Raw genomic sequence first — 11,841 nt, 5'->3', positions numbered from 1 at the left:
TTGAATTATATCCTAGAATTATATCAACAAGAATAGCAACATGATTCATACATATCAGGAGACTTCGTTGTTGGACATGATTAAATCTGATCCATTATTACCTTTGGGGCAGGAATCTTTTCTGCATTTTAATGTCTAGTCTGTAGTCTCTGTATAGTGCAGACCAGTGGACAGCTGTTAATCAACATGGGATGGCCTACGACTGTATACTATCGATGCTGAAAATGGCGAAGATGGATTTTACTGCATAACTTGCTCATCATGTGTTAACACCAATCTCGAGTTATGCTTACAGATAGAAATATTGGTGCCAATCCAATCACACTTTTCGTCATATCAGCAACACCATCGTTATCATCGGTGTTGTAAACACTGAAAGACCACCACGGAGTATCATCAGCAACTTCTAGAAGTATAGGCAGTAGATGCTCCATGCGGATGTATTAAAGTGATTGTTTCTTAACTAAAAGTAATAACTAATTCATCGACATAGTAAACAAATAAAAATAGAATATATTTAGGGAATGCTATTCAATATCTTTCTTATTATCTATTGGTAGTTAGGGCTTAATGCTTCCTTATTTCGCAGTTTGTGGCATAGGACTGTTGATGACATTGGATGACTTAACTGTATAGCTAGATCAAAACGCTATTTTAACTATGCACATCACCAGGGTAAACATCTCCAGCACCAACATCTTCACCTTGTGGGATACAGCTGATGATTGCCTCTTTCAAGTCTTCATGTTCAGGATCTCTTCTTGGCTCTTGAAATAATGTGGAAAATTGACAGCAAGGACTCTTTGCGTTTCCAATGTCTACGGCAGCTGTATCTTTGGCTTTCGTTGCACTATGCCTACCATCTAGTTTCTAGCTGATCGCAATACAGTCTTGAAATAACTTAAAAAAGTAGATTGATCGTCTGTTTATTATGTAAGAGTGATTCTGAGATGGCTGCCTTTAATATAAAGCGTTTTATGTTAAAGGGAGATCAAGTGACCTTCAAAAAATGGAAGGCAAAGACACATCAAGTGATACCTAAGAGCTACTGTAAGTGTAGGTCAATAAAATCGAAATCTCTGCTTAAAGGCAATAAATATCGCGTAGATAAAATATTGAGCATTGCATGCTGGTGCCTGTTGCATACCATAGCTGATTTTGAACGGTATTTCATATCCTGATATTATTATGATAACATATTGGATGCAATCAGAGCTCCCCTATAATATTAATATTCAAGTAATATTAATCGCGCTGTGTTCAAGTTTTGATGATAGCTGATTGAGAACGGTATTTGATATCCTGATGTTATTATAATAATATATTGGATGCAATCGGAGCTCGCCTACAATATTAACATTTAGGTAATGTTAATCTAGCGATGTTCAAGTTTGATGATAGCTGATTTTGAGGGGTATTTGATATCCTGATGTTATTATAGTGATACTTTGGATGCAATCGGAGCTCCTCTACAATAATAACTTTCAGGTAATGCTAATCTCGCTATGTTAAAGTTTTGATGATTTCTGCTGTATTGTATGCGTAAAATTTATATCAGTCCTGTGCATTAAGATGCCAATAGCATGATCTCCAATACCAAACTTTGTGACATGGATGAAGGAACAATTTCCAGTGATTTAATTTCTCTCGCTTGAGATAAAGTAGGTGTTCTGATACAAAATAGTGCACACGAATTCAACGCAAAGGAGCTACCTTAGCTAAGATGATGTCCGTCATACCTCGAAATTCATTGTAGCTACCACTAAAAGCATTTATGCGACAAGACGTTACAAAATAACCGTGGCTCAAATAACATGTAAGGACTTTTAGATAGAACTTAAAAACTCAGATGTAGCTTAAAATAACATCTGAGGATTTATTTATTTGCGATTATTTTTGACTAGGTTAAAAAATTATCAACATATTAGATGGTAGAACGATTTAATTTACATAATAATTTCTATTTTTTAATCCATGATAACATGCAAATTTATAATGTTGCTATCTGTCAGAATTGTTTTGAAAAATTTCATTTTTAATATGAACTATATCAAAGACTTCAAGCGTACAAGGATGGTGTACTCCATCATCGATACAACATTTTAACTAACCAATTATTGTCTTCTGTAGGGAAAATTGATCATTGCTATAGATAACTAGATAAAGTTTTTGAGATGGCTCAATGGAAGATTTTAATGCGATAAATTAGAGGATGATGCTTAATAATAAGATATTTAGGCCAAGTTACCTTTACCTATTATATCTGAATCGAATTATGTGCATATTCTATCGAAATGATTAATTATCAACCAATTGATTAACAATTTTGTTAATTCAAAAAATTTTAATTGTAACCATTACTTGGTCATGATGTTCTGTTTAGTCGATTCAGCTATTGGTTGGTACTGATCGCAACATCATCTACATGTGTTGTTGTGGGCTGGTTAGTAACAGGAGAGTTGTTGGCTTGTAAACTACTTTTAACGCAAGGATACAAAGGTGCAAATGATAGCTTGTAGGTTACATATTCACGGCTGTCAATTTCCTTTAACTCATACGGACCATCAACGCATTCCATATAATCATATGATACTGCTTCATGAATGGCATCGTCTACAAATAAATATTCAAGCACGTATTAAATTTGAACCGAATGAAATCTACCTAGGATCAAGAATAGAATACACTAATTGTCAGTACTTACAGGATGGAGGAACATCAGGTGGCGACTGACCAGGTGATGGATTTGCGATATTAGGCGCAGCTACATGCAATGGAATGGTTCCAATAGTGATGGGAATTTTCAGTTCTAACGTGTTTCCAGAAAGGACTGTGAGAGATACCTGAAAAAAAGCATACCGTAAATAAACGAATACTCTTCATTGCTATGTAACATGAAATGGATCAGCTAAGACATAATTGGAAACCTGCAATTCATAAGAAACTGTAATCGATTTGGAGGTGTTGATGGTTGGTGCAACCACTGGTACTGTTATTGCTGGATTCCAAGTAAAGTTTTGCAGCTCTTTTATCGGATCGGAGCAAAGCTTGCTGTATATTTCGTTATGGATTATCGTGCGACCTTCGTTGCAAATCAATAAAATAGACATATCATAACAATAATGCGACTACCACTGTTTATAAGCTAGAACCCTTTTGCATAAATTACTTTGTATACTTAAAGTAATGTATACAAAATGGTTTAGGGCTACTGTTCATGACTTGAAATAGAAATTTATTCTATTAAAGATAAACCTGGAACAGTTCGTGAATCGATTCGGTAGAGACGCACTTGGATACCTTCCATATCTGTGTTTGTGTTGTTGATACATTCTGTTTTTAAAGAAATTGATTCTCCGGGACAATAACCAGATCGATCGATGCTTGCTTTAAGTGTAATCGGACCAGAAGTACAGCATAGACAGCAAATGGATGTTTCAGCTTCTTTTGGTGGAAGTGGTTGCTATGGTATAAAATGTAGCAGCTTCTTTTAGGTCGTCGATTGTATTGACTAAAAGCAACTGCATAAACCTTTATGGATGCTTTACTATTATCATGAATTACGATGGTTATTTTACCAAGCGGAATTGGATAAGAAACAATTTTAATTCAATTAAAGGCTTCTACTGTATTAGACAAAATAGACAACGTCATATCCATTGGTGTTCGATGTTAAAGTATAGTATCGTATAACTCCAGTTAGTTCATATGAATAATTGGTCAAAGTTCAGAACGAAAAAAACAGCCCAACTCCCATTTAAACACATACGATTTTCATTTAACTAGGTACAACTTCAACCATACAAGGGGGGAAAATTATCCAAACATCTATCGCTTATTTTATCTGATTTGGCGTTGAGTTATTGAATGGCTTAATTAATAAAGCAATCACTTATTAATTAACTTACCGAGAGAGGAGGTTTATTGACGTCAATGATCTGTAAAAATGTAAATGCTCTCTTCGACAAGTGATCCGATTTCCATGGCCTATCAATTGTCGCCATGATCTCATATCTAATGTGGCTTGTTCTGTACTCAAACGACGATGGTAATTGGGCATCATTGGGTAACTTAAATTGAAAATTAAAGTTATATTTTCCAGCTGCCAGCACATCTTCTGACCCATTTGCTATTGAATCAAAGGATAATAACAGTGTTTCAATTTCGCTAATACAGTCAAAGGTACAGTATAAAATAAAATCATGGGTCATATTACAGCGATCCACTTTAGTGGCACTCTTTTGATTTTGCCTTGTGACTTTTACATTAGTATGATATATAATTTTATTCTTTGTACCTATACTAACTGGAACTATTATTCCCTGTGCTGTACTAACTGGAACTATTATTCCCTGTGCTGTTTAGATAACTCACTGGTTCACAATATGGCATTAATTGATCGAGACTGCTCAATTTTAACTTACTATGATCTTCCCATTGCAGACATTTATTTAAAGTATGCAATTGTAGTACTACACTACTTTACCAGCACGGTGTATGTCTACTTATTGTAGCCACTTGCAAGGCATGATCGAGTAATGGTAACATTGATAACTAGATTCAATGGAAGTATGGATTGTCCATCGGTTGTAAAAACTTCCATGAGTACAGTATACATGTGTGATTGATTGTTGTTAATGAACGATAGGGTTAGACATGGACAGTTTCTTACCATCTCCCCATACTACCATGGTCTCATCTAAGTGCTTTTCTTTTTCTCGTGTAAATAGAACACCCAAGCGAAGGCCACCAGGGTCTTCAATGGCAGTATACGAGTAACCTAAAATGGATGCTTTGATACTACGCATTTTCATCGCTTCGCTAATATGGACAATGATCACCCCTTCGACGGTTTGGCCAGGAAAATAGATTGCCATCTGGTCTGACAAGACAATGTCTAAAGCTTGTAACACCGTCATCGGGATTGAATTGGTAGCACTCTAAGGTAAAAATGAATCATTTAGTGTTACTTCCAAAGGATAGATACCATCAGTCTTGGCAAAGCTTGGCAAGTAGAGGTGCTGAATCTTGCGGTAATGATGAAGAAAGATTAACGAAAACTTGTGCTATAATTATCGTTGCCGGTCCTGCAGGAATAAATTCTGGAGTGTTTTATTTTGGACTCCAAGTCAATATTAGCTGCGATTGATTAATTAATTACAGCTCGAAGGGTTAACGCCCTTCAACAGGAAATTACACTATAGACGTTAATGCAATGTTAATCACTGTTGATACTAGTTTCCTGTACAGTCGATCGGTACACTATCGCCATGGCCATCGTCGTTATGGGGCGTAACATCATCGCCATGGGGATTGCGGAGTATTGCATACTACTGTGCATTATGTACTACCTCATGTACAGCTAAAATTCAATTTCTTTGCTTACCCATTTGAACATAGTTGGATTTGATGATAGGACAGCGACAACGCTGGTAGCAACGAGTGTTTCCAATACTTTTGCTTCCTATTTACAGCCCACTCTACAGTTGTGCTAAAGCCGCAAATAAATCTAGAACTAACATTGCTCCATTGGGCGAAAATAGATCAACAGGATGTAAGAATTGGAAAGATTGGCGAATAGTAGCCTGTTGACTAATTATGTTTCCTTTTCCTTCCCATTGACAGTCTACTCTACAGTTGTGCTACAGCCGCAAATATATCTAAAACTAACATTGCTCCATAGGGCGAAAATAGATCAACAGGATGTAAGAATTGGAAAGATTGGCGAATAGTAGCCAATTGACTAATTATGTTTCCTTTTCCTTCCCATTGACAGTCTACTCTACAGTTGTGCTACAGCCGCAAATATATCTAAAACTAACATTGTTTCATTGGGCGAAAATAGATCAACAGGATGTGAGAATTGGAAAGATTGGCGAATATTAGCCAATTGACTAATTATATTTCCTTTTCCTTCCCATTGACAGTCTACTCTACAGTTATGCTACAGCGCAAATATATCTAAAACTAGCATTGTTCGGTTGGACGAAAATAGATCAACTGGATAAGAGAATTGGAAAGATTGGCGTAAGTTGATAGATGTTAAGTAGCAAATGCATTAACAAAACAGTGCACTATAGACTGGGTCATGGCCGTAAACTGCAATGAAAGGTAGTATAGTGATTCATCCATATTGGATTATACGGATAGCTGTATTTAATATAGTTAGGTTGCTTTGAATAGACATTATCGTAAAGCTAATATTAGATGATTGCTAACTACTATATTAGAAAATGTTGACGACTAATAGTAATCAGTTGACTAATTATGCTACAAGATGGATGTAGCTAGAAACACTGTAGTGGTTAAGATGCCCTTCGGAGAAAGGGGCTAGACGTTAATAGAAGTGTAGAGATCTTTGAAGTGGAATGATTTAGATTGTAAAAGGTAATGATGTACTATTTGAGAAACGTGTTTTGTTTGATGACTCATGTCTGATTGTAGATGAATCAAGTTGCCATCGATGCATTTAACGAAATGTTTATAAGAACTACAGAGATGAGCTCACGAAGGAGAAGAGACTTCACTTCGCTTTGAACTGGGAATACTTTAGATTTTAGACAAGATTCTTGTAGTAATTAATTATTGCTCAACTATTCCCACAACCTTGTAATAAAAGCCTTTTAAAAAATACCATTTGACTGAGATAGTTATTGTGAGACGCATTTATTACAGGTAGCGACTTGATTTATGTACTAGGGGTGATTTTTCTTGATCTTGTTAGCTTACTAGATCTCAAATAAGGATCGATATGATCAGGTCTAAGGTTTACCCAACTCTTCCACTCAAACACTGACCTGGTTGTACAGCAAACTACCTCAGCAAAACAGTAGTATACAGTTAAAAATGCAGTCTTGAAATCATAAGCTTTACGCCATGACTTTTAATGTCTGCGATTGTCATAAATCTTTTCTTTGTAATTCTCGAATAGTTCTAATCCCAAACGATTCCGAGTAAAACAGTGTAGGACGGGGGTTCTTGTTAACAAAAGTTTTCAACTGCAGACTATAATCTCAAGTACAAATGACAAACCCTAATGCGTTACCTTAACTGCTTCTATCCTTAGCTAACCTGTTTACAATTAATAGATCATAAGCAGGAATTACTGAACAACATCGATTAACTTCTAGACTCAGTATAAGAGCGAAATTCTACAATTACTATAGCTTCTTACGAAACTGAACATGAAATTTCCTTTCATCCTTTATACTAATAACATGACCATGCTTGTATTTACTTGTTATGACTAGCTCCATAATTTTGACAACAGTACTACAAACTACACAACATCATTATAGCGATACTATTCATTGACTACACTAGTAGCCTTGTTGATAGCAGTTCCGTCATGAGTCAAGATCCTTGTTGTTTATCATTGGTGAAATTATCAAGTGAACAAGGGCTAGTGATAATAAAACAAGAACTACAGTTTCTTGTAAACTCTACTTTATTATATAAATTAGGTTCGTCCTACAACTACCAAGGACTATCTAAATTACTATTACAGTAAAATGCAACATTTCTATACACTTAATTTTAGAATAATTTTTTAAATTTTAATCTGAAGTTAATCGTTGCTGCACGATAGACCGTAACATGGAAATAGGCAGGTATGGAAAGTTATGCCATTATATAGTACGACAGCACAATATATGATCTAGCATAGAGGTATTTACTTTTGACCTTAATATCATCAAGCATCGGTGGGGAAGCGATTACTGTAGAACAGACCTCTGTGAACGAGGTTAATGCAGAGTTTTGCTATAGAATGCGAGGATACACTACAATAAAACAAGATATTCCTTTCCGTAGGCACCTATTTTTTATTTTTGAAGTGAACTGTAAACATTAAAAAGGTACTCAACTGGAGTAACTCTGGGAGAGTATATAAAGCTTTCCAGATTTGAATGAAGGTAGGGGGGGATTGAAATTACCAGAAAATCACCAAGTATATGATATTTGTACAATATCATCTATACTATAGGCTTGGTAAGAAAACAATTAAATTAGGTCGAGTATCATAAATTCACGTTAATATCCTTATAGGCCAAGGGTTAAATTGCGGTAACTATAATAAATTCATTTACGTGAAAAAAAAATATGTAAAGGCTTAATCGCAATCGGTATTAATAAATGCATTAAGAGTATACTCATGGATATCTAAAGTATAATAGTGTAAATTCTAAATTGAAAGAATAGCTGTTAGAAATTAGCAGCGACTCTTAAATTGTTGGATTGAAAAATGGATATTGAAATAATATTCAGTTTATTCATCTCATTTAAATTTGCTGAATCAGTATTCTTCATTTCAGCCTACAGAATTTTCAATTGATTCAGTTTGCAATTTATACATTAGGACTAGTAAAGTTCCCATTCAAATAGTATAATAGAGTTTCATTCGCAGTACTCCTAGCTATCAGCGAATTCACAAGATGATTTAAGATCAGTGGTATTCTATTTAGAGACTGTATAATTTTGAAATCTAGCTTATAAATAGCCTTACTTGGTAGTACTTTAAAAATAAGCAATATCTATACTATATCTAACGGTAAAATAGGTACATTAAATGATGAAATAACAGTAATTGTATATAGTACGCGATTGTTTGACCGCCATTTAAGGTTCTAGAAAAGCAGTTGCAAATGGATCTTTCATATGTTAGCTCACCACGTTTATGATGATATTAATCATAAAATCATTACGTAAGCGATCGCCTACTTTAGGAGAGTTTAACCGTAATAACAATATGTGGATTGATTAGTAAACAAAATTACTCTTAATAAGTTAATTAGTTAAGGGTGGCCGATAATTTCGAACAAATGGATAATACGGAATGTAATTAGGCTGACCGAAAGTCGATTTTACTTTGTGGATAGGTACGGTTCCATCCACACATTTTGAATAATTGGTATCTAGTCTATAAGCCCCTGCAATAAATGAATTCATCATTAAATCATTCAATTATACCAACGTGATATATAATAATGTTGTGAGAAAATAGAGTAAGGATTGCTGCATTTTATACAATATTAATGTTGCTTTCAATTCGGAAATTCTGACCTGCTCTGGATGTATCATCATAGAATGCGCGGATAGGTATAGGTCCTCCTGATTGTGTTTGTACTTCTAAAGGGATAGTGCCAATAACTATCGGAATAACAGCTCTAAAGTCTGTATCATACGGAACTTTAACAGAAACCTTAACAATTTTGAATAGAAAATAATTTAATGAAATCAATTTATTTTCGTTTTCGAACGTCAATAGTATCTGCTATAAATATTGATAAATCAGGTTATTTAAGCTCTAGAAGTGTTATGCAAGTCATTTTCATAAATATCTGTCTTTAGATTTATAGTAGCAAAATCTTTAGATGTTTTAAGATAAGCTAAGGATGATAATGTCAAAATCTTTTCGTACTCCTCGCAGCTTTTAAATATTTTATGTAAGCCACTATTGTACTATGAATGGCTTTTACTGCAATAATTGTTTTAATTTAATAAATTTACGTAGTGAGGATAAAATTCAGACCAAATTAAGTATAGATCTGAGCTCTCTACTTAAAGGATTAACTGTCAGCCATAATCTATTAATTTTAATAAAATTGACCTCACAAGATATAATTTAACTGTAATGCTACTAAGAGTTAATTGGCCTGATCATATATCGAGAAATCGACAATTTACAAAGGGTACCGCTATATCTTACTTTACTTAGTGCAATGCAAGTAAATGAACAGTAGCCTTGATGGAATATACGCAGTGCAATCATTCTAATTATCAAGAAATACAATTTAAATCCTTTGACAAATACAGAGAGTGATTTAAAATAGAATAATCAAATAACATAGGCACTAACCCGAAGTTCGTAGTTCACTTTGATCAGTTTTGCAGAGTTGATACTTGGTGATATACATGGAATCCTGATTAATTGATTTGACCAAATAAAAGTCTCACCTACGTTAATTTGTTTATCTGAGGTAAGCCTATAGTAGCTTTTATAAGTAATTTGATCATGATCTAAATAAAAAGTAAAGTTAAACTTAGAAAAGAATGGTGGAATACTATTGATTATTCTGAATTATTGGAGTTATGGGTTTACTAGTGTTTACCTTTAGCATAATACTGTGTTCGTCTACATAATTTTACTTGCAAGCCATTTAATATTCGATTTGAAGTATTTTTACACCTTACATTTAATACAATAGCTTCACCAGGGCAATAACCACTACGATCGATTGTCATTGCTAGATTAAGGGATCGACGAGTCCAGCAATGGCAGCAAACAGATGTTTCGCCTTCTAGTATTGGTGGTTGCACCTGTATAGTGTACAATTACATAGTAGAATTACCAAGAATTAAAACCCTGTTGATAGAGTTTTAGTGCTGCATAGTAATCTGTTACACACTCTGACTAGAATTTTACGATACTAATTACGATCAGAAAATGAATACTCCTCATTTTACTCGTACTATAAAGTGTTATTTGCAAATTTGATACAGTCTGAAGAAATATTTTGCTAGTAATAATTTATGACTATACGGTTAGATCTGTACGGTAATTGAATGAAACATTCTCACTTTTAATGCTGGCTGATTGACATCAATTTCTTCCAAGACTGTGAAAGCTCTTTTCGAGATATAGTCAGTATCCCATGGTCTCATCAATACTGCGGCTATTGAATATCGAATATAACCCTCTGAAGATCTACTTTCAAATGTCGATGGCAATTTACTTTCTGTAGGCAACGTAAAGTTGAAATTGAATTCTGATTTACCGGCAGGTAATAATAGACGCCCTTCATGTTCTGTTACAAAAAAATTAAAATGTAAATTGTATTAAATTTAGGAGAAAGGGCAGATTTCGATAATTATTTTTATAAGCAATGAACCTCGCTCTGCGATTCCTGTTCAATGACTTGTTTGCGAACTTATAGCATTTTACTATCAACTGTGTTATTAATTAATTACTGCAACCAAATTCTACTATATTATTTGATCAAATACCTCAATTGACTATACTATTGAACAACCTACCCCGTAAGACTACCAAAATAGACTGTACTGGGTGATGGGACCAAACAATCAATGTTATTTAGTTTTGAGCAAATTACTGACATATCTTTACATAGTTGCAGTGAATGATCTTGTAATGAAGAAAGAAACGATCCTGCCGATGTATCATATAGTACAGTAAGATTTTACACCACCTTAAAGAAAAATTTGTTTCTAGTGAAAGCTTAAATTTTAATAGACAAACATTTTCTAGATCCTTTTTCCAAACTTTGACTTCGAAATCCTCACATTTTAAAGGAATTAAGCGTTTTTATGGACTACATGTGGTAGACACTATCATACTGCATGTCTTTACGGTCCATCATGGTATATTCTAAAATTATTTAAATACAATCTTGTTTATTGGAAGCTGAATCTTAGTTTGACGTTATCTCTTAGGAAAAGTTTATTTTAATAAGTTTTAAAGAAGAGCTTCCAAAGATGAAATAACATTGTACAAGTAAGCAATACTTGACAAATATTAGATGGCTAAGTTTCGATACTATGACTTTCACTTTACTCAAAAATAGCTTTGGGTGCCGAATTACTAACTGCCGTAGGGAATAAATTGTTATTAATTAAACTTTCCTACAGTAAAATAGTTTATACCTGTGCTTTCAAATCAGAATGGCGATGTGAGATAGCCGTAACTACTACAACTATTTTCAACATCCTCGTAAGACGATATTACACTATTTTATCTGGATAAAATATGAATCCAAGAATTTTTGATTTCATTTAAGGACACAATTACTTAAATGCTGTCTCTTTGTTGGTTTATGGACGTTT

The 11,841-nt window shown here is 34.1% G+C and overlaps 2 protein-coding genes across 2 annotated transcripts; both read right to left on the bottom strand.

Moving 5' to 3' along the window:
* Positions 1-2,392: 2,392 nt before the first annotated feature.
* TRIADDRAFT_59962 (uncharacterized protein) lies at positions 2,393-4,877 on the bottom strand (the record flags this gene model as incomplete). Its single annotated transcript, XM_002115950.1, has 5 exons — positions 2,393-2,613; positions 2,705-2,843; positions 3,293-3,463; positions 3,909-4,129; positions 4,673-4,877. 5 exons carry the CDS (start codon positions 4,875-4,877, stop codon positions 2,393-2,395), a joined length of 957 nt encoding a protein of 318 aa, XP_002115986.1.
* Positions 4,878-9,853: 4,976 nt separating this feature from the next.
* TRIADDRAFT_16016 (uncharacterized protein) lies at positions 9,854-10,800 on the bottom strand (the record flags this gene model as incomplete). The annotated part of the gene is made up of 3 exons (XM_002115949.1): positions 9,854-10,017; positions 10,110-10,317; positions 10,579-10,800. Coding segments are annotated over 3 exons (594 nt in total), but the record flags the coding sequence as incomplete, so codon positions are not given.
* Positions 10,801-11,841: the final 1,041 nt, after the last annotated feature.

Source organism: Trichoplax adhaerens, genomic scaffold, assembly GCF_000150275.1.
Source record: "Trichoplax adhaerens TRIADscaffold_13 genomic scaffold, whole genome shotgun sequence".
In the NCBI taxonomy this organism is placed as follows: Eukaryota; Metazoa; Placozoa; class Uniplacotomia; order Trichoplacea; family Trichoplacidae; genus Trichoplax; species Trichoplax adhaerens.
This window is presented reverse-complemented; position numbering and strand designations above follow the sequence as displayed.